At 37.4% G+C, this 25,686-nt stretch overlaps 1 protein-coding gene across 4 annotated transcripts in view; it reads left to right on the top strand.

Annotated features, from left to right (window-relative positions):
- POLR3B (RNA polymerase III subunit B) overlaps window positions 1–25,686 on the top strand; it is an 81,704-nt gene that overhangs the window by 22,455 nt on the left and 33,563 nt on the right. For all 4 annotated transcript variants that reach the window (XM_074825846.1, XM_074825847.1, XM_074825848.1 and 1 more), the window contains 10 exons: window positions 104–226; window positions 1,699–1,815; window positions 2,304–2,438; window positions 7,902–8,063; window positions 11,303–11,503; window positions 12,584–12,746; window positions 14,708–14,861; window positions 16,879–16,953; window positions 17,709–17,807; window positions 21,385–21,512. In XM_074825846.1, the coding sequence (XP_074681947.1) occupies window positions 104–226; window positions 1,699–1,815; window positions 2,304–2,438; window positions 7,902–8,063; window positions 11,303–11,503; window positions 12,584–12,746; window positions 14,708–14,861; window positions 16,879–16,953; window positions 17,709–17,807; window positions 21,385–21,512 (1,357 nt within the window). The remainder of the gene's footprint in view (window positions 1–103; window positions 227–1,698; window positions 1,816–2,303; window positions 2,439–7,901; window positions 8,064–11,302; window positions 11,504–12,583; window positions 12,747–14,707; window positions 14,862–16,878; window positions 16,954–17,708; window positions 17,808–21,384; window positions 21,513–25,686) is intronic.

The raw sequence follows: 25,686 nt of genomic DNA, 5'->3' as shown, positions 1-25,686 counted from the left end.
TTGCTTAGTAGTAATGCAGACAAACAATACCAAATTAGCATAAGCAAATGTCAGTGAGTTAACATAAAGCCTGTGCTATTTCTATCTTTTCTTCTGTTCCTAGGCCATGGGTGTTGAGAGTGACCAAGAGATTGTACAAATGATTGGCACAGAGGAACATGTGATGGCTGCATTTGCTCCTAGTCTGGAAGAATGCCAAAAAGCTCAGATTTTTACACAGATGCAGGTGTGTCTTTTCACATGGCCAGAGGCCATAAAAATCTAAAGACGGTGGGTATTGACCACTTTGCCATGTCAGCAATTGACATACACTTTGTGCTTTGAGGTTTGTTTTTTGGGGTTATTCTAAGATGAGGGTTTTTTAAGGGGACAGGACTTGTGAAAAGTCAGGCTTTGCTCTCATTGCCTAACTGAAAAAAACTCCAAAGTCAAGAAATGCTCTGTTTTCAGAGCCCAGGGTTATGTTTTAATGTATGTGACAAGTAGTGATATCCATAAGATTAGGGTTTTTTGTTGAGGATGATTCCCTTTTTTTTTTTAAAAGGAATCGCATGCCCCATTTCGCAGAAGCCCCACTGATGTGGACGTGACTGTTTGTCTCATGAGTAGATGTTCTCCTCCAATTCTAATCTCCTGTATAAAGCCCTCAGTAATAGCCACTCTCTGTCCTGCCAAAGAGTTGCCAGAATTCTCTTCAGCTCATGTGTACTTTTTTAATGAGCCAGAGCACAGCCCATTTTGCTGTCAGCATTTCCATCATGTACCTATTAATGTGCTAGAAGAAGCTTTTGAAGATTAGTCTTATTTCTGATATTTCATTGTAAACTTTATTGAACCTTTCCATGTGTGATGTTGAGTGTTGTAAAGTGAACATCTTTCTAGTTTGCATTTGGGGCTTTTCAGGGTTAGAGGTAGCACGAAGGCCGCCTAATTCAGAGTCAGAAGGCTAAAATGGTGATGCCAGAGGGCCACAGAGGAAAGTGGAAAAACAGAAATACAGAAGTTACTCTGTGCAAGAAATGTCAAATGAAATGAAAAGAAAGAGCTGTTTAGGGAAGAAGGTAACAGATGGAAAGGATAGTCTGTCATTTAGTGGAGAGGATAATTCTTTGGCATAGGGGGCATGGCTTCATTTCCAGACATGAACTTCCTGTGTGGACCTGGTAGTTTCTTTGACTTGTCTGACCCTGAATTCTGCAAATTGATTCAATTTATTGGACAACTGATAAGAGACTTGGAGACAGATGTGGATGCCACACAGTAGTGTTTCTACCTGTTAAACAGCGAGTGCCACCTCGCAGTTTAATATGTGAATGAAACTTAGCAAGTACACAAAAGAACCATAGGTGAAAAGATAAACTAGATATCTTTGGAAATTATGTAATCCTTTTTCTTACATCTCTGCAGTTCCCTTTCTTTTAATGTATTAATCATGCTCCTTCACCGCTTCCCATTCCAGATGTTATCAACATATGATAACCAACATTTTGTATGTTTAATTATAATAAATTATGTCAATTTTCAATATTTTTTTATTAGTATCACTTACATGTGTGGTATTTTGCACTTTGCTTGAAGTTTGTTATCATCTGTGACTAGTGGGATTGCACTGACTGAACATACAGATCTCTCTGTGTGTTTATATTTGTATAGGTTATAGTTCTGATATTAACTCAAGTTAATTCCCTGCCTTGACAGGCATTGAAGTACATCGGAAACAAAGTACGAAGGCAAAGGATGTGGGGAGGCCCAAAGAAAACAAAGATGGAAGAAGCACGAGAGCTGCTAGCATCAACTATTCTGACCCATGTTCTTGTATGTAATGTTGGGGTTTTTTTAAACTGGAGTAAATTTATGTGGTTATTTATGGTGTGAGGTTTGTTAGCAGGGAAAAATGTCTTTGATTGTTTTTAGCTGAGATAAAATAAACCATCTTCAAAATACAGGGGAAGGTTTGGATTGAGTCAGAAGTAATCTTTATGTTTATGAAATGCTGTACCATTGAACTATTTACCATATTATGCGTTTTTGCTGCATAGCCAGGTAGTATCAGCTGTTAGTTCAGGACCTTATTCTCATGACCTATACCTTTATTCTGATTTGTTTTCATTTACTATCTGTTTCAATGTCACTAATGTGTATTACTTTTAGCATTTTTTAAGAAGGTAAAGTGCACAGATCTCTTTTGTAACTCCTCAGTCAGCCCAGATTACCCATTGATTTAAATGGATGTGTTTGTCTGAATAAAAACTAAGGAACTGATCCTGAAACATCAGTATAGGGTTTTTTTGTTTTGTTTACAGGTGAAGGAGTTCAATTTTCGTGCCAAGTGCATATACACAGCAGTGATGGTACGCAGAGTAATTTTGGCTCAAGGAGAAAATAAAGTAGATGACAGAGACTACTATGGAAATAAACGTTTGGAGTTGGCAGGGCAGGTGAGTTTTTACTTCAGAGCAAAGTGCTTCTTTGGAGTCACTATCTGCTTTTAAAAGATGCAGAGTAAGGAGCTTCCCTGTCTTTTCAATTGAAGTGTTTTTCTTCTCATTTTATTTTGTGTTGACTTAGCTATGCTTCCCTGATTGAGACAAATAAATTATATTCTTACTTCTCTTTATACCAGCTAAAAGGACAGAGCATTGTAAATACAGCATCAGTTCTAGTCCCATTATAACACTGTTAGTGCCAAGAAGGCAGTGGTAAGATCCATCTTCCAGTGTCCCCCTCTAAGCAACTGGGTAAGGGAATAAACTGGGACCAAGTAGGTGCCCGAGTGTCACATCCACGCTGTCCCACTGTGGAGAACCCAGCTTGTGTAGCTGCTCACAAAACAGCCACTCAAGCCTCCTGTCATTTGGAGAAGCCTGTAAGATTGCTTATTTGTTGTCAGCTGCCTTTCTAGCCTCTAGAGTAGCATGAATTAACAAATAAGTGGTTTAAAGTTAATTTGAGCAACTAATGAAAGTGGATTGCATGGACTTCTCTGCTTGGAGGTAGAAGCAGTGACAAAGGGTTGTGAAGGAGGGAATGGTTTGAGGTGTCTGGCACCGTTTTTTTGCAGAGAGGATGGCAGTTCACAGCTGTTGGCCAACCTGTGTTCTCCTAATGCAGTGGGAATTTGCCTAGTAGGTGAAGGAACTGCCTAGTTACCATGGCATGGATTTTTTCCTTGTCATGTCTGGTTATTTGATTAACCAATTTAGATTAGGATTGGACTTCTTTGCTGTGCTCTGTATTAACTTAAGTTGAAATTTTGGCAGTCAGTATCATCTCTGATTATTGATGATGCATCAGAAATTCAGACAAGTACACATAATGCACCAGGTTGGAGAAACTATGCATCTCTGCTCCCCATATAATTTGTATTGGGATTTCTGGTGCAGCGCAAGTAACAGTATCCATTCCTTTTTGTTCGTATCCAGTGGGAATTCTCATCTTACTGCACTTTTTAAGGTGTGTGCTTGTATATTGTCTCATACTCCTGTTCTCCTTCCCACCCTGCCCTGTCTTCCATGCACACATGTGAACACACACAGAGCGCAGAATCATTTCAGAATAAAAACATGTGCTTTGCTTCCTAGTTTTCTGAAAAAACTAAGATGACGCTCTTCAACACGCTCTAAGCACAAATACAAGGAAAAATGACTTCTTAACCTGATAGGAAAAAAATAAATCTTTCTTTAAATTAATATGTTGACTGTTATCAAACCTTTGTGCTGAAACAGAACGTATTTCTAAAGTGTAAGGAGGAGTAAGAGGACATTAGTGCAATATTCTAATGGAGCAAGTATTTTAAGCTGTAATGGTTGTCTGGTTTCTGCTGTAATGTTGCTGTGGTTCAGTATGACTGTAATCAGTAAAATTAGTTGTTGATTTGTCACTGTATTGTTCTTATTTAACTGAACTGAAGGAGTAGTTTGTTTTTTCCTAATATTTTTAGAGGCGGAAAGTAGAGCAGGTAAAAACTTTTCTACAAGCTGGAAGAAAAAAGTCTCTGCTCACACAGATGTTAACAACCAAAGTCATTTTAAATTAACTGGGAAGGGGTTTTAAATGTAGAGGATCATCATAACAAAGCCAATGTGTATTTTTTCTACATCAAGGAGACCTAGGCAAGGGGGGTATAACACTTGATTAAGAGTAGTTCTGGCTCTCTTGTGATATTTTAAAAGCTCATTTCAAGCTGAACACTTGAATTCCTCTCTGCCACATTATCAGTGTATATTAATTTGATTGGATTACAGACTAAAAAGTGTAGAGGTTTTTTGCCAGTTTCTAAATGTTTGTGTTTAGTTAAAGTTTGCATGGATAAAATGGTTGGTGCTTGTTTTTAATGCCAGCATGTTCCTGGAATAAAAATCCTGGTGATTTAAAATTTGAATAAAGAAAAAAAAGAAAAGATTCCCATATGAGGAGAAAAACATAGCGGTCTAAACAATGTAAAGACATAAAAGGCATTGTGTTTATAAAAATGTGTGAAAACAATAGCTGCTAATTTCACACCCCATGGGACAAGAGAGTACGAAATGTGCTTTAGCTTTAGATAACAGAGTTGTATCCATTAGCCAAGCTGGTTTACAGAGCTTTCTCTTAGTCTTTCTGCCACTAGAGGCTCGGTAGGCCAGGTGCCAGCTGAGGTGTTAGCAAAACCTACCGATTTCAGGCTTAATCTTTTCACCTACCTTTTCTCTTTCCTTAATGTGTTCATTATTTGCTAAGCATTACTCTGTTCTTTGTCCTCATTTTTTTTTTGTTTCTAATGCAGCTTGCTTTGTATGGGTGAGATATGGAACAGCACCAAAATCCGGCACCCTGGAAAGCAAGGGATTTCTACCCTGTGACAAAAGAATACCGCCTTGACTTCAGAGATTGCCTAATCCCAGCTGTTCTGATAATATAATTAAGGCTGCCTAATGTCTTTAATTTTGCAACCAGTTTGTGTGAAAGGGAGAATTTGGCACTCTAAAGGCTTAAACGCTAAATAGCAATCTCAAGGCGCCTAATTAGAATTCTCTGACATTAAGCTAATTGGTGAAACTGTATTTCAGCAGCTTAACTTCTTTATTAATTTTTCTTAGGATTTTCAATGAAAATCAATTGATGAGCTGTCAGTATTTTTTTTTTCTTAAATATAATTTGCTCTTTAGTGCTCCTGTCTGAAGCAGGCTGAAAGGCCCTGGACTAACCATGAAATCCATTGAATATTATCACTGGCATTCCATCCTTTTTCTTTAGTTTCTTACTCAACCTAAATAATGTGGTTATTGTGAGATTCTGCTTTGCCAGATAGTCAGAGTTGTTACAGACTGAGAGTCTGTGAGCGAAATTAGCAAAATATGACACTTTTCTAGCAAGTTGGGGTACTTGGGGTGTAATGTACTTTATTAGTTCAGAGAAGAGGAAGGATGGCATGGCTTTATAATCCCTATGGCATGTGGAATTTGGAGATTTTTGCAATTTTATGCTCAAGAAATCAAATATGAAAACATGAGTGAATTTTTTAAAATGTTCAGTTAAATGTTTTGTCAAATGTGTAAGTCCTGCTCAAACCTGTTGAGATCGAATGCATATCATGATTGATTTCAAAAGTCTAGTCCTTAACTAGAGCTATCAGACATCTTAAAACTGTGCACATTACTTTTACTTTTTTTCCCTACTTTTGAAATAACTTCCTTCATAATGTAGTTTTTGGAGAGTCCTATGGGTTCTCCTTCATTACATGATGCTTCATAGAAGATGCTTTTATTTCTGATGGAAATCTGATTTAAAAGAGCTGTGAGTTGCAGGTGACTAGATTTCTTTTGACAGTGGTGATAGAGTATCGTCTTGTAAATGTTAATGGTACTACAAGCATCAGGAAGGGAAAGAGGGTCTACAACACCTTCTTCTCATGCTAAGGTCAGGTCTAAAAAAACCCACTTAACCAGTTTTAAAGCAAAAACTCTCTGTCCAGAGTGGAAGTAAGATTCCATTTTTGTCAAGGGTTAGCATACAGTGTGTGTTATCACTGGTTTTACAGTTTAGTGACTGAACACTCAATGTTCCTTATGTCTTGTGGAGTAGACTGTCAAGTATAATCCAGTCTTGCTCTCCATGAAGGCCAGTGGGAGTGTTTTATAGCAAATCAGATGTCTGTCTTGAGTTTCCAGGTGTAATTTGTTGGGTTTTTTATTCTTAAATGAATTTGTGATGCCAGTGAAAAGGGTAGCTTATAATTTAGTTGGCTGCTTTACAGTGTCATTTGCCAAATGCTTTGGTCAGCCCAGCTGGGCATGTACATAGAGAAAAACAAATGAAAACTAGTGGCCCATCCCATTGATAGAGGAATGAGTGGTTTGCTGTCTTGTTTCCAGAAGGTGAGGAAAAGTTGGGACTATGTCTGATGGAGACAGTTAAAACTCAGTTTAATTCTGGACAAACAGAAATTAAATTGTACAACTGACTCCAGAATGTCTTAGCTTGTGGTGGCTGAATACCTAGCTTGTTCAGCCCTACAATGAGTTGTACACTGGGAACTACCATTTCTGGCATTGGTAGCTGCTGCATTTTTAGTTCTTCTGACACTTGTAGCTGCTGGAAAATAGAGTCCCAGGACAGGACTGCCAGGCTTTAGAATTTACACTGCTTGCTTCCAAAGCTAATAATTGTGAACACTTAAAATGTATCATGTAATGCAGATTTAAGTGTTTGGGAAGCTATTAGTATCAGCAAGGAGAGGCTGAGCAAGCTGCAGAGGCAAAGCAGATTGGAGAGCAAAAAAAGATCACACATTTTGGTAGCCATTTCCTTTTATGGCTATTTTAGGAATTAGAAGTAATTAGTATACATATACAGGAAACTAACTGGCTTAAACTGCGGCACTTTTTGGTTTGTATTGCTGTGGGGTTTTTTTCTAATTCAGCTGTGTTATGTAGCTTCTTTGCTTAAACTGTAGACTTTCTATTTTTTTTAAGGGCGAGATGTAGAAGAGCATTGCACTTTCTGTAGTAGCACTTCTAGAAAAGGATGGCAGGTGTTGAACCAGGTGGACTCTCTGTGGGTGTAATTGGTTTTCCATAGATTGTGATTGGCAGAAAGTAGCAGGATAAAAGTGTATCTTAGTGAGGAAGCTGTCTATGTAACCTGAGATATGTCTTGCCAGCTGTCAAGAGCAGAGGTTGCTTCTGGGCCCCTAAAAAAGTCTTTTAGTTCTACTTGTCCAGAAGCAATGGTAACAGTGCACGTTTTGTGCTTCATTCTAGTCTTGCAAACTGTGCCCTGCTTCCAAACTCTGTGCTGCTGAGTTGCTTCCCCTAAGGGCCCCTTACAGTCACTTGGATGTTTGTCTTGTCTTTTAAGTAGCTCCTGGGAAGGGGCACTTTAAGCAGCCTTTTTCACTTTTAATAATAGAATATCTAAAAGTTACACTTCACTTATTGCTTTACTGCAGTTATTTCATCCAGAATTAGAATAGAAGCTGGTCTTGCCTCCAAATCTTGAGTGTAATTCAGGGTTGTACATTTAGGGCATTAAATCTTTAAAAGAATTTGTGACTTTAGGAAGGAAGAAATAGATCAGGTGGATTATAATGTAGCAGATTAGGGAAAATGATTAGTAAATTGATAGTGTAGAGATGGATGGGTATGCCAAGATATTGCAAAGAAAGGAGTAAAGCAAACCAAAATGAATAAATACATAGGCTTAGACCATTCTTCTACTTAATTTGCTTTCTATTATTCTCTAATATTGCACTTTAACAAGGCAAATGTGATAAAAATATTTAAGAAACAGAGAGGATATTATTTAACTGACAAAAAGTGTAAAGGTAGAAATGTTAAACATGTGCCCCCCCCCCCCCCCCCCCCCCCCCCGACTTGGAAAAGTATAATTTTTCCCTTAATCCAGTTGTTGTGTATTTCCAGCTTCTTTCTCTTCTATTTGAAGATTTGTTCAAAAAATTTAACTCTGAACTGAAAAAGATTGCTGACCAGGTAATCCCCAAGCAACGTGCAGCTCAGTTTGATGTAGTGAAGCATATGCGTCAAGATCAGATCACCAATGGCATGGTCAATGCCATCTCCACAGTAAGTATTTCTGTTTTCATTCTAGTATGTAAAGTTTTTCCACCATAGTGAATGATGGAAATGTGTAAATTTTGTTCTGATGACTCTACTATCTTTCGTTGTAAAAGCAAATCTATTTAACATTCTTTATAGATTAAAATTGCAAGACTCTTGTCATGGGCAGGGCTTTTGGAATTGAAGAATCATTGATCATCAAACCATTTTTTATTTCACCATTTATTTCAAAATGATGTTTTAGTGTTTGTGAAGGAATGGTAGAATCAAGCAAATTTAAAATAGAGATCATGTTTGTGTTTATCCAATTTGCTGTCTTCTAGGTTCTACTTGATTATGTGGTTCATGGTATTTTTTATTATCTGGATTTAGCTAGGGTCAGGTTACATCATATGTCCAAAAGGTGGTTGAAAAGCAGCAGGAAAACATCGTGAACAGAAGACAGCTGGGGGGGAGTGGGGGGTAGGTAGGGAAAAACAACACCACCTAAGTTGTGAGCTCTTTCAGGGCAGTGCCTTTTTATTCATATGAAGTTGCTAATATGAGCAAATTTGCAGCATAGAAATTAGTACTTCTCTGCTAATGACACTGAACTATTTAACAGGGAAAGCCTTTAAATATTTGTCTTGGTTAGATTTTAGCCTGTGTCTGCCTTCTACTAGAATGGATTTTTTTAATTTGTGCCAGTGGACAAGAACAAAAATACAGTTACTAACTTTGTTTCTTACCTGACACATCTCCAAGAGCAATTTGTGAGATGGTTGCTGAAATCTAGCGACTAGCTTGTAAATGACTTTGAAATCCATGATTTTTTAAGAAATTAGATTAGTCTAAGTATTTTAGTAGCTGGTAAAAATTGTGCAACTTAATTTTTAGTCTTTGGAGCTCTTGAGACAGCTTTTCTGCCTAGCATGAAACTGAGGTTTTTCTTCAGTTCTTGTAAACAAAATTAACTCCACAAATTGTATCCAAAACCACCAACAGTCTGTTACTTACAAATCCCAGTGTTAAAGCTTAATTTTATGAGTGCCCCAAATGTAGTTAAATCTCTACAGTGCACGTAACCAAAACAATTGAGAGATTTGTTTCTCTAAATGCTAGTGCTTTCTTCTAGCCGGTGCCAGTTTTTCCATTTGGACTGACAGAGATAAATCTGCAAAGTATTCAGTACATGTTGTAAAGTCTTCCTTCTTCCACTATCTTTGGACTTTTTTTTTTACTGCCACATAAGCAGTTAAACACCATCTGCTCTTAAGCATTGAAAATAATTTCTCAGGAACAATGCCCAGTGCACACTATTCAAGAGATTAAGCAAATACCATAAAAATCAGTCTTGGAAACAACAATCTCCAATCTCACCAGAATGCTTCAATGATAGTCTCAGAGAGCATGAAATAACTCAGCACATTCATAATTACACCAGTAGCATGCAAAAGAATTCGTAGCACTACTGCATCATGGACAGTGGTGTTCAGTGATATTTGCTATAGGTCTTTTTAGCCTGGAAAATAGCAGAAGAGAGGGTAGGTCAGGCAGTACTGCCACAGGCCTAATAGACATTTCAGCATCTGCAGAATCATCCAGTGCCACTGAGGGAGCAACTTTTAGTTCATAGAAGTTTTCAGTAGGAAGTCCTCCACTGGGGATGGTCTCACAACAGCCCTGGCCCCATTTTTGGGTTTTTTTAACAACCTTTGAAGCAGTCACTCTGTCACTTCCAAAGCACAAAGAATTTTTCCTATTACTTCTTCAGGCAGCCTTTTTACCTCCCCTTTTCTCTAGTCTTTGAGATTTCACAGTCTTCTGGGCAGTGAAGAAAAAACCACATGCTAGTTTAGACTACAGATGCAATCATTTCTAGCGTGAGGAAAAGCTACTCATTTATTGTATTCTTCCACTTCCCAGTCCTTAAAGAATGAAATGGTTAGTGAGTAAACCCTGCCCTAGAAGGCTGAGCAAGTGGACAGGTTTCTTTGACTGACTTACCATTGGGCATTATGTCTTCTCACCTTCTGTAATAAGGAAAAAAGGGAAGTTCTGCAGACAGTTTGATAGTCTCTCCAGTGGAAGCAAATAGCCAAATCATTTGGATGGGTGGTGGTTTCTTGCTGTTCATCACAAATTGGGATTGTACTGTTAATGTATAAATAAAGAAGCCAAGCAAATCACCCTCTAAAAGGATTTCAGTGTAGTACAGCAAGCAAGCTTCAAATTATTTGTTAACATTGGTGAGCTGAGTTTATCAAAAGGGCTACAGGAATTAACAGAAAGCAATCCTTGGGAAAGTGTTACCTTTGAGTTATTAATTGCCTTTGGACTGACCAGTAACACAGTGGCTGGGGTAAATAGTAGTAATTGAGACAGAAACTTGCTGTACCCACTGACTCAGGTGCTGGAAACTCCATATGGAGTGGATGTCATGAAGTCAAAAATTGTAGCACCAAATTTCAAGATCTTACAGTAAAGATTACTAAATCTGATGGTCATGGAAACATAATTGTGTCCCAGAATATTCTCTGAACTCCTGTGTTCTCCTAATGAAAACTACAAGTGCTACTGCCTGTGACAGTCCTGAAACATGAAGCCTCTGACATCTGCATGGATCTTGCATTTCTTATTTGGTGTAATCCTACCAGAGAAGTTTGATAGACCTAATTCCCCCCCACAGTCGTCTTCTGTGAGAAGACATATCAGTGGGTCTTTTTCCTCTGGATTCTAAAAACAAAAAGGCTTCAAGAAAGTGCAGACGGCTTTCATGTCAGACTTCTCCAGCATAAATGTCTGTTTCCTACAGAAATAACAAATCACGAAAAAGGCAGAACTGAAAGTTTGTAGGATCTGTTGTAAAAGTGTATTTTACTCAAAATACCTTTTTTAAAAATACTTGGAAAAATCTGTAAAGAGAGAACAGAAAATAATTTAATTTAGCTAAATTTGAGTATTGATTTACCTGTGAGGGACAGATGATGAAGAATCTTTGTGTGATTGAATATATAACAGCAAAAGTATCCTCTCATCTAAAAGAGCAGTTCGTTTCAACTTTTTTTAATACTTAGTACAAGTACATTATAACTAGTAGTTTATATGCAGATATGTAATTAGAAAGTTGTTTTATATAAATGGGCAACATTTGCTGTGCAAAACTCCTCAGGTATCATTCTGTCTAGATACTGAGAAAAGACATGTAGTGTCAAGACAGGGATAAACTGCAATAACTTTTTTGAAATGTTCATTTTATTGTACAGGGAAATTGGTCTCTGAAGAGATTCAAAATGGACCGCCAAGGCGTGACGCAAGTATTGTCCCGCTTGTCTTATATCTCTGCTCTGGGAATGATGACTAGAATCTCCTCTCAGTTTGAAAAGACAAGGAAAGTGAGTGGTCCTCGGTCACTGCAGCCATCTCAGTGGGGGATGCTCTGCCCATCTGACACTCCTGAAGGAGAGGTGAGGAACTTCTATTTTTCTTTCAGTATTTCCTGTCCTGAGGAGTGGAGACGGTGTTTATTTTGAAACAGGTGATCCTCCATCAGTGGAAGAATTCTGATGGGATTTCTGGAGAGAGAAATTATCCTTAGCCTGATAACACAACTTGTGTGTCTTCTCACATCCCATCTGTTTACATACTGGTCCTCCTTACTGTATTGCCTTTTTTCTCCTACCTGAGTGCACTGACTGGAAGCTGTTGAGAAACCATTTGGCTATATGAGAATGACGTGAGGCCTCCCATTTTTGCAGCAGAGCTACTTGCTCTTGTTTGATCAGAGCAGAGAAAGAGGAGTCCTAAACTCTTATTCCTTTGTTCTACAGTAAGTGTTCTGTTTTGAAGTTGCAGCATAAATCTGCAATTTTTCTAGAAACATACATTATTATTACAGAAACAGCTTTAGCCTTTAGCTTGAGGAAGAAAAAAACCTTTGTATGCTTTACTTCAAAGACATCATCCAACTATTGCAACCAAATGATTGATGCTGACAGTCTCTTTTTTTGTTTCACTTTTTTTCTTTTTTTTCCTGAATAGAAAGTACTAGGGGAACTCTGAACTTCCTGGCATAAATATGTAGTCAATATGAGCTACTCTCATTAAGCAGCTGAAATAAAATTGCACTGTACAAGATATTTGGGTATTTTTATTTTTAATATGTTAAAGTTTGTGTTAGGACGTACAGGGTATCTGGCAAAGTAATAAACAGACTGATTTTGTATTTCCGTTATGCTTCTAAGTAGCTGTTGCTTTGAGGAGAGAAATATAGGGTTATACATGGTTGGGTAACTTAAGAACTACAACTTCATCGCCTATATTTTTTTATTAGTTTGTAAATGCTAAAATATTACATTTCAGTGTGACATAGAAAATTCTTCCTTTCTTCCTTCTGAATTTTCAGTGTAGTTAATTTTTCATTTCTTTCACTTTATACTTTGACTTTCTTTAGTGGTTGTTTGTAAGTATGGTTTTGGCAGAAAAAGATATGTATGGTATTAATACTTTGAAATAAAATGGATGAAAGATGTATTTTTTTATTTTAGGCTTGTGGTTTGGTTAAAAACCTTGCCCTCATGACTCACATTACTACAGATATGGAAGATGGTCCAATTATTAAATTAGCCAGTAATCTTGGAGTTGAAGATGTCAACTTGCTCTGTGGTGAAGAACTTTCATATCCAAATGTGTTCCTTGTCTTTCTTAATGGTATGTCACTTTCCAGCAGTCTTGACTCTGATTTGTTACTGATGGAGAGTTAGGCTTCGGAAACCCTCCAGCAATTTTTGGAGCACAGTCAATCACAGATGCTGTTTTCCACGTGTAGATAATTTCAGCTGTAAATATTTTGATACGGTTAGGCAGAGTAGACAGACCAGATGATGGCACTTAGTTGTCTGAAGTTGTGTCCTCAGAACTCCGACTGCAGATGTGCGTAGCTGGGAAATCGACGCTTTTCAAATTTCAGTACTGTGTTTAAGCACACTTGCATAAATAGGCACAAAAATATGTACATTCTGTTACAGATTTGTTCATTTTTTCAGGTGCCATTCATAAAGTACTCTTTTAAAAGAGAATAACTGCTAAATTTGTAATAGCTTAAATTTACAAATTCAGCGCTTCATTCACAGAAACTGTTTAGTTTTACTGTAATCTTTGTGTATTTTTATATACATTCATGCAAGTGCCTTTAAAAACAGAAAGGAAACATCAATTGTTTGCAATGTTGAGCAATGCTGTTCTCTTTAAAACTACTTTTTAAAGGGCAACTTGCATTGTGAATGATTAAAAAATTAGACCTTGGAAAACAGGCCTCTGTTAAAGGGATGATTTGGCATTTGTGCTTTGCATCTGCACGCTTAACGCTCCTTTTACAACTGATGTTGTAGGATTTCTAAGTCAACAGGTACTGATACCAGATTTCAAAAAACTGACATTTTAAAAACTACAACTGTGATTTAAAAATAGCCTTTTGTCAACAGCATCCACTGCCAGGTACTACTATTTAATGTCTGTCACCATACATAAGTTCTTAATTTACCTTTGAATTAAACAGCAGTTATTCTTCAATCCTGCCTTTTCCCAGTAACATAAAAGCAACACTTTACCAAACTGCATTCCTTTGCTCTGCTTTTCTGTAGCAGTGTGTTAAAGATAAGGTTCAGTGAAACCACATGCACTCTTTTCTGTCTCGTTTTATGTTCCAAAGGGGAGCACAGAGCAGAAATATTGGACTTTCCCTTCACGAGTTCAGTCTGTGGTATGGAACAAGATAGTTATGTTCCCAAACTTAGATGATCTAGTAGTAAGTGAGGCAAAACAATTTACTGTTCAATATACTAGTTTGTGGGTTTAATCCATAAAAAATTTCAGGCTTGTGGATGGCTGACTTGATTCTGATTTAAACTTGTGACCTAAGAGGGCAGAAAATCTGTTAAGTACAAATCCTTTACGTTGTAAAGGCCTTTGTATTGCCTTAAAAAGTCCCTAAACTATCATGCTTTGTCTGTTCTTTTAAAGTGTTGTTTAAAATGACAGCATACTTACTTTTATTTTATATATTAAGATTACTTTGGTCAGGTGACTCTTTAAATGGATTTTACTCTCTTGTTTGTTCATTGTACATCAGAATACTTAAGTATGTGCCACAGTGCCCTGCTAAGATAGCAATAGCTTGTTGAGCTAAGTTCCTGAAAGAGGAAATCTGGTGCTGTTGTGGGTGGTTACATATATCAGAAATACCAGGTCTTTCTAAAATTTCTGACAAGGCAGCAGGACAGTTGGTCTGTTCTTGGAGACCTTGGACCCATTTCAGTACAGGTGAAATTGCAGACTTCAGAAGTGTTGTTTGCTTGTACACTAATAGGTGAATGGGCACCTGAGCAGAAACATGTTTGAAGAAAGCTGGATGAAACACACCATTTGGTTTCTGAAGCAATTTGGAGGCAAACAGATAGAAGACCTGTGAAATTCTGACACTTTTTTTTTGTTTACTGAGAGAAAAAAAGATCCAATTCTTATTCATGTCAGAAAAGGGAAATTTTATGACAACTCTTACTATTTGCAAGAAGTAAGAAGTACTTCTATGCATGCTAGACGTGATCAGAATTTGTAAGTAGAGTTTCAGATGTGCAAAGAATGTGCCATATATTTATTGTCTTTCTGAATAGGTAACATCCTTGGTGTCATACGTGATCATCAGAAATTAGTCAACACATTTCGCATAATGCGTCGAGCGGGTTATATCAATGAATTCGTTTCCATCTCTACAAATCTTTCTGACAGATGTGTCTACATTTCCTCTGATGGAGGGAGATTGTGCAGGTAAACATCTCGTCAGAATTACCTCACTAGTGAACTTACTATAAATTCTGTTTTAAGCACTATAAACGTTGGACTAAGACTTTCACGAGTACAGATTAAGCAAATTCAGTAGGACTTGAGCATCTCTTTTCTCCTTAAATAGCCATCATTCAAAACAGACAGAGAAACATACTGTATAGTCAAGCAACTTAAAAAAAGCCCAGATAAATCCATTTTATCTGTACACAAAAGCCAAAACAAAATGTTTCATCTATCCTCTTTTTTTTTAAAAAAAAAAAAAGGAAAGAGGGGGATTAGGATCAACCTGATTGGCAACTTTAGTAATGTCCAATGTCCTCAGAGGGTTTTTTACTTCCTGCGAAGCGAGAAACAAGCAGCCACTCGCCTGATATCCCATGGGTGTGATATCACATTTTAGAATGAGAAGCTACTCTTCGTCTTCAAGGGCCTTTACTTCTGGTGCAAAGTTTCCTCAGGCATGTATAGCTGTTTGCTATAATACCAAGAAGTATGTCTCACAATTTTGGTTTATTTCATTGCTTACCCTTAAGTAGGTAGGGAATTCAATAAACCTATAAGGAAGGTCTCCAACTTGAGATGCTTATGTTCTTTATTAGACAGAAAGAGTGCCTGAATAACAGTCATGTCACAGAGGAAAGCAAAAAGGAATTGGGTGGCTAAAGTGAGAAAGAGTGAAACATAACAATATTTTGAAACAGAAAAGGAGGTTGATTTATAGTAGAGGCTAGAGACTCCAGTCAGGTTATGGCAGCACTGTCCCGGGTTATTTACAAGTAAAACGTCTCCAGGCCCAAGTAGCCAGCCTGATGAACAAAGCAGAGATTGGGAGAGGCAGAATGAGTTAATAAATATATGCATATTTTAGCATTGACTACCTGTGTGCATATTTTGTGCGTACTTTAAAGAAGCAGCAGTCACAACTACAGTTGGCATTCCACCTTATTCATTAACTGAATTTCAGAGCACGTTGAATGCAGTTTGAGGCAACTAGAAGCTCCAAAAAAAAAAAAATAGTATATGTACAAACCATCAGTTAATCATACCTAGTCAAGAAATACAGAGTAGGGGCGTATTCAGTGGCAGAGAAATCACTTTTCCAGTCAGGGCTAACATCAGCCATTTTGCAGGTTTGGAGATGCAGCAAAACTTCTGATTTGTAAAATAAAGACAAGTGAAATCACGTGGATTTCCAGGAGTTTACTGAGTTTGCTTTGTGGCACCCACCCACCCTGGAATTGTTCAGATATCCCTATTAACCATTTAAAAGTGCTCATTAGTCTTCAAACAGTTATTTAGACTTCAGAGTGGACTCCACAAGTATCGTGTAGCTATTTGCAGCTCTTTATAAGAGCAACTTGTCCAAATAGCAACAGCACTTGACGTTTCATTCTTGCATGCCATCCTTTGTGTCAGTGTTTTCTTGTGGTAAAGAAGCCTTCAGAGATCCATGTGCTGTTGAAATTTATGGATTCATCTGAGGTCACCCATAGTAAATGCCTGTACTTTGCATCATGTAAGTAACGGCAAAATACATTCTTGCATGTGGACACTTGAGCACAAACCGTTCTCTCAGTGTTGTATGAAGTCCCTGCAATATCCATAGAACTTAATGCTGGTCTTAGTTTTGTAGATTGGGGAATCGTAAATCTTTTAAAGCCATCAACAAAATGTGTATAAAACTTACAAAATGTTAGTTTAAGGGGGGGGGGGGGGGGGAGACTTTCTCCTCAAAATTGAAATCTTAATTTTTCTTGCACACTTTTTAGGTACTTTGTAGATAACATGTCAGTTCAGGATATCAGTGTATCAAACCAAGATCTGAATAATGACTGATTGTATTTATGTGGCTATATCAGTTAGAGGTGGATAAATTTTAAAAGTGGTTTAAAAAATAGGTTGTGCATAGGCAGGGTTCTTACTGTAGGTATAAATTAAGTTACCTGCTTAAGTATTTGCTATGATAATCCTTTTTTTTTTTTTTTTAATTAAATTGTAGACCCTACATAATTGTCAAGAAGCAAAAACCTGCAGTTACAAACAAGCATATGGAAGAACTGGCTCAGGGATACAGGTACACAATTCAAGTAGACCATATTCATATTCACTAAGTAAATACTGTGTGGAAATAATTCAGTCAGTCAGTATTTCAGTCTTGGCATTAGCTATGTAGAGGAGTCTACACCCCTATATAAATTAATAATCGGTCTATTGGAGGTTTTCTGTTTAAAGTCAAATGAAGTCTGGTCGTCTTATTTTGTTACTGCTATGAAATTTGGTGATTATACAGAATAAATAATCTCACAGCCTCAGCCTTCTGCAAGTGGAAGCCCTGAGGCAGTATCATCCTTCTGATTGAAAAATCAAACACTTCAGAGGAATATCAACTCGACTACCCTAAACTAGGCACATTCAGAATTAGTTTTGAAACTGCTTGCAAATTCTTAGTTTGGATGTTTAAGAAAACACACAAAAAAGCATTTAAATTTAACTAAATTTTGCAAAATCATCACAAAAACTTACTAGATTACCCTTATATTTGCCTGTGTTTATAGTGACGATTGCATACAGGAAGATTTTATTTAGTTGTTCAAATAAGTAACATTGGTCAGTCAGACTGTGAAGCAGTGAATGGGCAAGGGGATTAATTTTTAAAAATATACTTTTGCTTTAAATATGTAAAATGCACAGAACTTTTCATGTAAAGGTATTTCTCTTGTTTAACCTCTACACATTACATTCCTTCAATATACGTATTATGTAGTTTTATTTTTACAGAAATACTGGAAAAGACAGTACTTCTGCTGTAATTTTTTAATTTAACTGTAGGAATTTTGAAGACTTCTTGCACGAAGGCCTTGTTGAATATTTGGATGTGAATGAAGAAAATGACTGTAACATTGCACTGTATGAGCATACAATTAATAAGTAAGTATGCATTCAGACTAAACACTGGTACAGGCAAAACTTTCATAGGGTGGACTCTCTGAAATGCAAACATATTAATAATGTTACTGTTTTCACATGTACACACTGCTCCCTTGCTAATGGTTGAAACAACTCCAGATGAAGGCTAAAGAAAGAAATCTGTTTACATGCATCCCAAATTATCCATGGAATAGTTACAAAAAAATTGTTTAACTTTTGGGTTTTGGGAGATCTGTTCCTGCTTCTAACTCTCAAAAATATGAAATACTTAAAGGTACATACTTTGTTTCTCTTTGTTCTAATTTTCTTTCTATTTTGTTCTAATTGTTCTAATCTTTGGGCTGTGTATCATAAATAATTTTATACAATAGGAATCCAGAAGGCAAATGGTTCCACATGTCAAATGATGATCTTAGCATGTCATTTGGAAAAATATCTCTCTTACGGCTGTAGAGGGACCTTAGACAACCAGCTTACACTGAATGTCTGAAGTATTAGAATGAGACCTTCCCTTTGACTTTTGGCTATATTATAGGCCCTGATAAAAAAATGTTTGTATCATTCTGTGTGTTCTTTACCATATATGTTAAACCCATTCCTGGTATGTGATTTTCCTTTAGAAAGATTCCCAGATTTGTTGTGTTTTCCACATATGTGAAGGACCTGGTGCTTTGGTTTTTTCCCTCTGTCTTGTGACTGTGATTAAAGAGCCCACATTAAAGGAAGGATTCCTTTAAATTTTTAAGTCCCCCTATCTTTTTAATTTTTTTAAATGTTTCTCTGACAATATCCTGTCAACTGAAGGCCGCGTGTAAGATGTTAGAAGTTCTCTCTCCATGACACGTTTGATCAGTAGATTTATGCAGTGAATGTGTTTTGTGAATGTTCTGTCCTGGTCAAGTACTTACAAAAGCCAATAGAAATACATCATTGATTTCAGTGGAGCTGGATGAGACCTTCAGTTATCTTTAACCTTTGCCAGATGAAATGCATTAACTCTGCTAATTAAATTGTATTGCTTCTGCCAGGGTTTTGAAGACTTTAAGAAACTACTCTTACATGCTCTTTGCTGGCTTAAGCATACGTGAGCAAAGAAGAGCACACACAATTGCTGTCACTTGTGCCAAAATTAAATAACTTCCACAAAGCACCAGAGCTGAAAAGTTTAAGTTACAGGACACCTGACTCAGCTAGGAAGATTAATGGGAGCATATCACAGGAAATCACTGTTTAGTCAGAAATAGGAGACAGTGAACTTCCAATGGACTAGTGTGAGGAAATGATTCCACAATAACTGCCAAAAAGTTTGGGAGATTCTTGTGTTGTCCATCAAGTTGTTTTGAGTTTAGCTTCAGTGCTTGTAGCTGATGGTGCCGTAAGCATCTGAGCTTGCACCATTTGAGCACATTGCTCCTTGACTTTAGTAATGATATTCCCTACATCCTGAAGAGTTGATTTGTGTATCTCCCTTCCACCAGCTGATCATCTTGCATTTTAAATGGTGCAACCGTGTTGGCACAACTTGCTTTGGTAATGCAACTGATACAATCACTATCGTGGAATATCCTATTAACATTCTTGCTTTTGTAATGTAGGCTTCTTTTAGCTACAGTATCCTCTCTTTACCTTTCCAATCCAATTAGGGTTTTTTCTTTGGAGGATTTGACTCGTGTTGAGTTTCTTCCTTACCCATTTGTAACTGATTTTCAAACTCACAAGGTTGCCTTCCTTTCTTGGGCCCATTTCTGGCAGTGGCATTTTGACTTGTAGAAATTGAACCGCTCTGTAAAGTTTGAAGGTATCTCATTAGCACTGTGGAATACTTCATAAGATACAAGGATCCACATATGTTGCATCTTCTTTGCTTGAAATAGGATTGACTTCAATGGAAAAATACTTGTGTTGAATACCCTGTCTGAAAATGTATATGTAGTTCCATGCACTAGTACCTTTTGAAGACATTTGCTAACTTCACTATCAGTAAGTCTTAAGCCTCTTGTTTTATGGTTTGAGAAGTGTTAGCAGTTCTATGAAGTTCTACAGAATGGCGGGGGGCAGTCTGTGCTTTAAGTTTGCTACTGGCTCTTCAGACCATTTTACAATTAGTTGACTGCAACTGGGATTCTACCCTTCGTATTTTCTTAAGACAGGCCTCAATTAACATAGCTGCATTTTATCAAGTGGAGAAAAATAGTGGCTATCCTCTGGCCAGCAGGTGATTTTTAGGTTGCTCAAGCATATTTGTGATTTATAAAGATTTCTGGGACTGATAGATAAATTCACTAGGCTTGCTTCTCAGGCTTTCCAGGTTTTTTTCAGATTTCATTTTTTCCAGCAGTACATACATTGTTTATGTAAGTTCCTGCTGATCTTTTTCTTCAGTCTGTATGTACTTGAGAGTAATTCCTCAGCCTTTTTGAGCTTGTGATGCTTTGCTGTCTTTTGAGTGGTGTTATAATGAAGATTTTTCCAGTCATTTCCTTTACAAGGTCTTGAAGTTTAATAATCAAATTAATTTAACTAATTAAAAAAATTCTTCCAAAAGACTTCTAAGAGAAGTCAAACATTAAAGATGGGATTTTCAGAATGCAGTGGATTTAGGTGTATGGGAGAAGCAATCGTATGCCTAAACCCAAGCTCTGTGTACTAACTCCAGAACATTGTGAAAGATATGCTTTGGATAGGTTTAGTTATAATTTTCTTTATTTCAAAATGCTCCATTTTCTACTTACTTATCTGGATTTAAAAAGCAGATCTGCTCCAGCCAGGGTTTATTATACACTCACTCCATCCTTAGTTATTAGCACTCCACTTGCATCCCAATGCACGCTATGATTTAATTGTCTTTATTGAGCGTGGACTTTCTCCTGTGAAGCTCATGCCAGGTGGAACAAATTTTGTTATCTCTCAATCTTTACTCCTTGTCCCTGGCTTTTTACTTCTCATCATTACTGCCTTTTAACAACATAATCATTTGCAAAATATTTGCAGAGCTTTCCAAATAGTGTTTTATTATGCCGTATCACCCATGGCACTGGATCTGGTTTGGACACAGATGTTTTCCCTCTAACTTATATTATATAACTGACCTTGGAAAACTAAAACTACACTTTTATTTTTTTTCAATACCTGAATCTGTCTTGCTCTTCCTTCCTCCACCTCCCCAGTGGATTTCTAGATCTCTGAGATTGGTAATCTGATGCAGAGGAGTCTCATTACATGAGAAGACATTCCTGAAGGCATTTTGGGTCTTACTGTATAAACTGATGGTTTATTGTCTTACTGAGCTCCCTCAGGTTGTCGTTATCTGGAGGCTTTTTCTTCATGATGGAAATTCATAAACCCTCATTTATTTCTCCTTCATTTCTTTTCATGTGGAAACACTTAAAGCCAAAAGAAAGTTAGTGTTTCTTTAAAAATAAAAATTGCATAGTGAATCCATATTTTGAGGTCCTACTGACTTACGTTTTCCTGAACAGAATTGAATTGACGTAGTATGAGATACTGCTAAATTAAATAAATTCTAGTTAAGATGTTTGTTCACAAAGCTGCTATAATTGGTACTTTTTCTTTTAAGAGATACAACACATTTGGAGATTGAGCCTTTCACGCTTCTTGGTGTCTGTGCTGGGCTGATTCCATATCCTCACCACAACCAATCCCCAAGAAACACTTATCAGTGTGCCATGGGAAAACAAGCAATGGGTAAGACTCTTTTTATTAATTTTTGGAGTATTACATAGTTTTTGAAGCTATGTAGCAAGAGTGACAAAACAGAAATTCTTTCTTTTCTAGTTCGCATAAAAGCTTTGCTAGAAAGAGGAAAAGAGCACCTCTTTAGCTCTGAGAAAGAACTTACCTCTGAAAGTTGGAAAAATTAAAAGGAAAAAAATACCAGTCAGTTTTGCTGAATGGAGACCATACATGCAGGTCTTAAAAGAAAAATTGGAGAAACTAGAACACTATTGCTTTTTTGTTGGTTTTTTTGGATAATCGCCATGGCTTTCAAGTTTTCAGCATAGCTGCAGGATTGGCAAAGTGGGGTTTTTTTTTCTCTTTATGCTGTGATATGCTGTGGGTTTCCAGACAAAAAAAGTTGAAAAGTGTTATCACAAAGAGGGACAGAACATGGAGAGAGGAGAATTTCCCTGAATAGTTGAGTAGATGCCCTAAAAATAAATAAATAAATAGTTACATTGACATTAGAGAATAAGAGGAATCAAGATGTGAAAGAGAGTGCTTAGTTACTTGAATGTTTCCTGCAGTGGTTTAGATTTTGGGCTTTTTCTGTTTTGGTTGAAGAGGGCAAATAACGGCCCCTCAGCAGAACAACTGAAACAAAATTCATTTGCTGATCGCTTAATAATTCTTTTTACAAATGTGATAGCTGGACATTAAAAACCAACCATTTTGTAAATTTGCTGTTGTGGGTAATTGACACTCAATAAATTCTAATCGTTCCTTTAATATGCAGCTAAACTAGCATTAAAGCATCCGAGTCATACGGCCCATGAGCAAGACAGAGTGAGTCCCAAGAAGAACCTGACCAGTAGTACATCAATTCAGACAGCTATATTCAGACTTGTGCTGTACATGCCAGTTTTATGTCTTGTATTGATGGCTTGCTCGCAAGTAGAACAACTCTGTCATGAAAAAACTACCACTTCTGTTACGTTTACTAAACCATTTGTTTTGTGCTGTATGTTCGAAACTGAAAGGCTGCACCTTTTGTGAAACTTCTCCAGCAGAATTAATAGCAAAGTAACTGCCTTGTGCTGAACTGTCATGTTCAGCACATCAAAATAGCAGAAAATAGCAACAGATGCATGTCCTCCTTTTAATTAAAAAAAAAAAAGAAAAAAAGAAAAAAAAAAAAAAGAGGAGAGATGCAATCTTTCTCCTTACAGTTCTCCCCATCCCATTATCTTTCCCCCACCCCCGAGTCTCTATTTTATGACTATTAGTCTCAGAAGGCTTGGTTAGTTACCACACACAGTTAAGCAGGATCAGTGTGTACAGAAAGCCAATTCAGTATCTGTGGAGTTCTTTTGTAGTTTTCTGTGTGAAGGTTTTTTTCCCGTTTTGTTTTGAGTGTCATTTGCAATTCATTGTCTGTGTTTTCTGAGGTTGGTGTATTCAGCTGCTTTGACCCTAGGTCTTGCACATTTAGCTCCTTGGATACAATCCTCTGACGTTCCTGCTGACGCTAGGAACACAAAAGCCATTGAATATCTTGAGCAATAAAAAAAGTCTTTGTTTCGGTTTGTTATGACAAAACACCTGACTCAAAGAATAAGCAGCTAGATAAAAGTACATTTTAAAAGTTGGCACATGACCTGAGCTATATTTTGCTCTGCCTGAAGTATCTGCAAACACCTGAAGCTTTTTGTAATAACTGCTTAAAAAAAAGCCACCATAAGTGGCAATATGTAGAGGCAGCAGAGATTTTTCTTTACACTTATTGATCAAATGAGACCTAGGGGATATTCCTGAAACATCTCACATACTTTTTTCTGTTTGTATTTATGAAGAGGTGTGATGTAGTGCTTCAAACCCCCACCTTTAAGTACCCATCCACCCTTCTTGCTTTCCTTCCCCATGCTGAAATTGCAGAGCAGCTCCTGGTACAACATTGCCATGTGGAAAGTCTCATGTCCAAGTCCACTGTGTCACTCTGCTGTCAAAACCTGGGGGCATGGAGGGAGCCCCGGGGCTCAGACTGGGAAAGGAGAGCCTTGTGCTACTCAACGCTGACCCCCTCTGACCACGTCACAGGACTGTGCCAGCTGCTTTGGACAGTCTTTGCTCTTTTTTAAGCAACATCAAGCTAGTAAAGGTGTGAAAGCACAAGTAAACAGAGGGTGGACATCAGACCTTGCAATGGTGTATGTAATCCAGTATCCCTGACAAGTATTAGGTATTAAAATATCAATGTTTCTGCAGGATAACATTAAATGTCCTGAAAAATACCTCTCTGTCATGGGCAGAATGAATCATCTTGTTGGAGGACTAGGGCTGCGCTTAGTGAGCAGACTGGATTCCAGTGAAATGAAATTGAAATGAAATCCCTCTGTTTTGGCATAGATAATTTACCATATGTTGCAGGTTGAACTGTAAGACTGAGGGGAAGTTATGATTAGGTGGCAAATACAACAGCAGCTGCAAGGACCTCAGTTGAACGTTGACATTTCGGTGCAAAGTTAACAGTTGTAGCTTAAAATCTGACAATATTAATATTAAAATACAAGAGTCTGTACTGTTTGCATTCCACGTGTTGCAAAAATAATGTTTAAGAGGATCAAAGGCTCCTACAATGAGAGAAATAATTTTAAATGGAGCTTTTCAGTTCCGTTTAGACATAGAAAATTAGTCAGGTTTATACAGTGTACCTCTGTGACTGTGAAGTGTTGTATAAAAGCCCAATGTTAGAAATTAAAACATACACATTTTCCTGCCAGTAATTCACCATATTACACATGCGCATCTGTGAAAGTGGCAATGTGGGTACACAAAGCAAGCTGTACGCTCTCACAGCCCAACTGTGCACTGCAGTTTCAACCCAAATGTCATAATGCAAATCTTGAGTAAGGAAAGTTAGGCTGTTAATTATTACTTTAATCTGTGAAAGAGCAGAAAGTATTTGAGGGGATGGTAGTAGGTGGATGAGAGCTTTGTTGCAGATGTTGAAGCAACTTCTTTGATATTACAAAAACCCCCTTCTTACTGTATCATGTATGTTGTGCTTTGCTTCTGTGAAATAACAAAGCCCTTTAGGTACTGCTTTGCCGTGGGCTATAACCAGCTTAATGTGTTAAAATTGAGTTGAGAAGACAAATGTGCTTCAAGGAACCGAGTGCTGGGGGTTGTTGGTTTTTGACAGTTGTGAAGGGCCTGTTGGTGGGCTGAGAGCTGAAGTGCTCCCAAATTTTGTATAGCTAGCCGATTGGCAGAGAACCAAAACAAACGTCAAAGCAGAACCAGCTGTTGCTGGTCATCACAGCTGGACCTGGGTGCTTTGTGGCCAGGGCTCAGTTCTGCCGCTGCTCTTTGAGGAGCAGTGTTTGCGCTCTGCAACACAGTCTCTTTTGCCAGCTCTCCTTTCCCTTGTAGCAGGCACAGAAGTGCTGAGACAGAAATGAGCCAGACTACTTCCCCTAGTGTACCCATAATCTTTTTAACTGACTTCCTAATCTTTCTGCGGTGAAAAGAGTATTTCGCATGTTGAGCATCCAGATCACTTAATACATATACTGTGAAAATCTCTCTGAGCTGAGTTGGAGCCCCCTCCACAAGGTTCAGTGCAGTGTTTAAAACCTGTACTTCTTTCTCTATTGGTTTGTGCACATATGAAAGGACAGAATAGTAGAAAATCAATGGTGAAATCAGGGGAAATACAGAAGTACAGCAATTCTTTTCTTGGCATGTGCAATAATAGCCCTTTTGGCTCATAAAGTAGATTGATTTCTGTATCCTTGTTAATTTTGATTGTACAGTTTAATGTTGCTGTAAGGAATACACCAGAGAATTGGATAAACCCTTATTTTAGCTGACTGTTCTGGTGAGTTCTCAAAACTTTCTGCGTCAGAATAACAATATCCCATTTATGCTAAATATCAATAGATAGCATTTTTATAGTGATTACTTTGCGCTGAAGAATGATCAAATGATACTTTAAAAGAAAAAAACAACTTGTCAGGAAATGGAGGAAATGGAAAAAAGGAAAGAATGCACACGTGCATTCACAATATACCAAGCACTGAGAAAAGCAAGAAAATGATCTTTGTTGTATCCAGGTCAGCCTTGTGTGTTTTGCTTTAAACAGGGCTAATTACCAATGAAAAAAATTGGTTCTTGCTGGTGGGATAATTATAAATGTGGG

Source organism: Strix aluco, chromosome 5, assembly GCF_031877795.1.
Source record: "Strix aluco isolate bStrAlu1 chromosome 5, bStrAlu1.hap1, whole genome shotgun sequence".
Taxonomy (NCBI): domain Eukaryota; kingdom Metazoa; phylum Chordata; class Aves; order Strigiformes; family Strigidae; genus Strix; species Strix aluco.
Note: the sequence above shows the minus strand (reverse complement) of the source record. Positions and strands in the feature narration are given on the sequence as shown.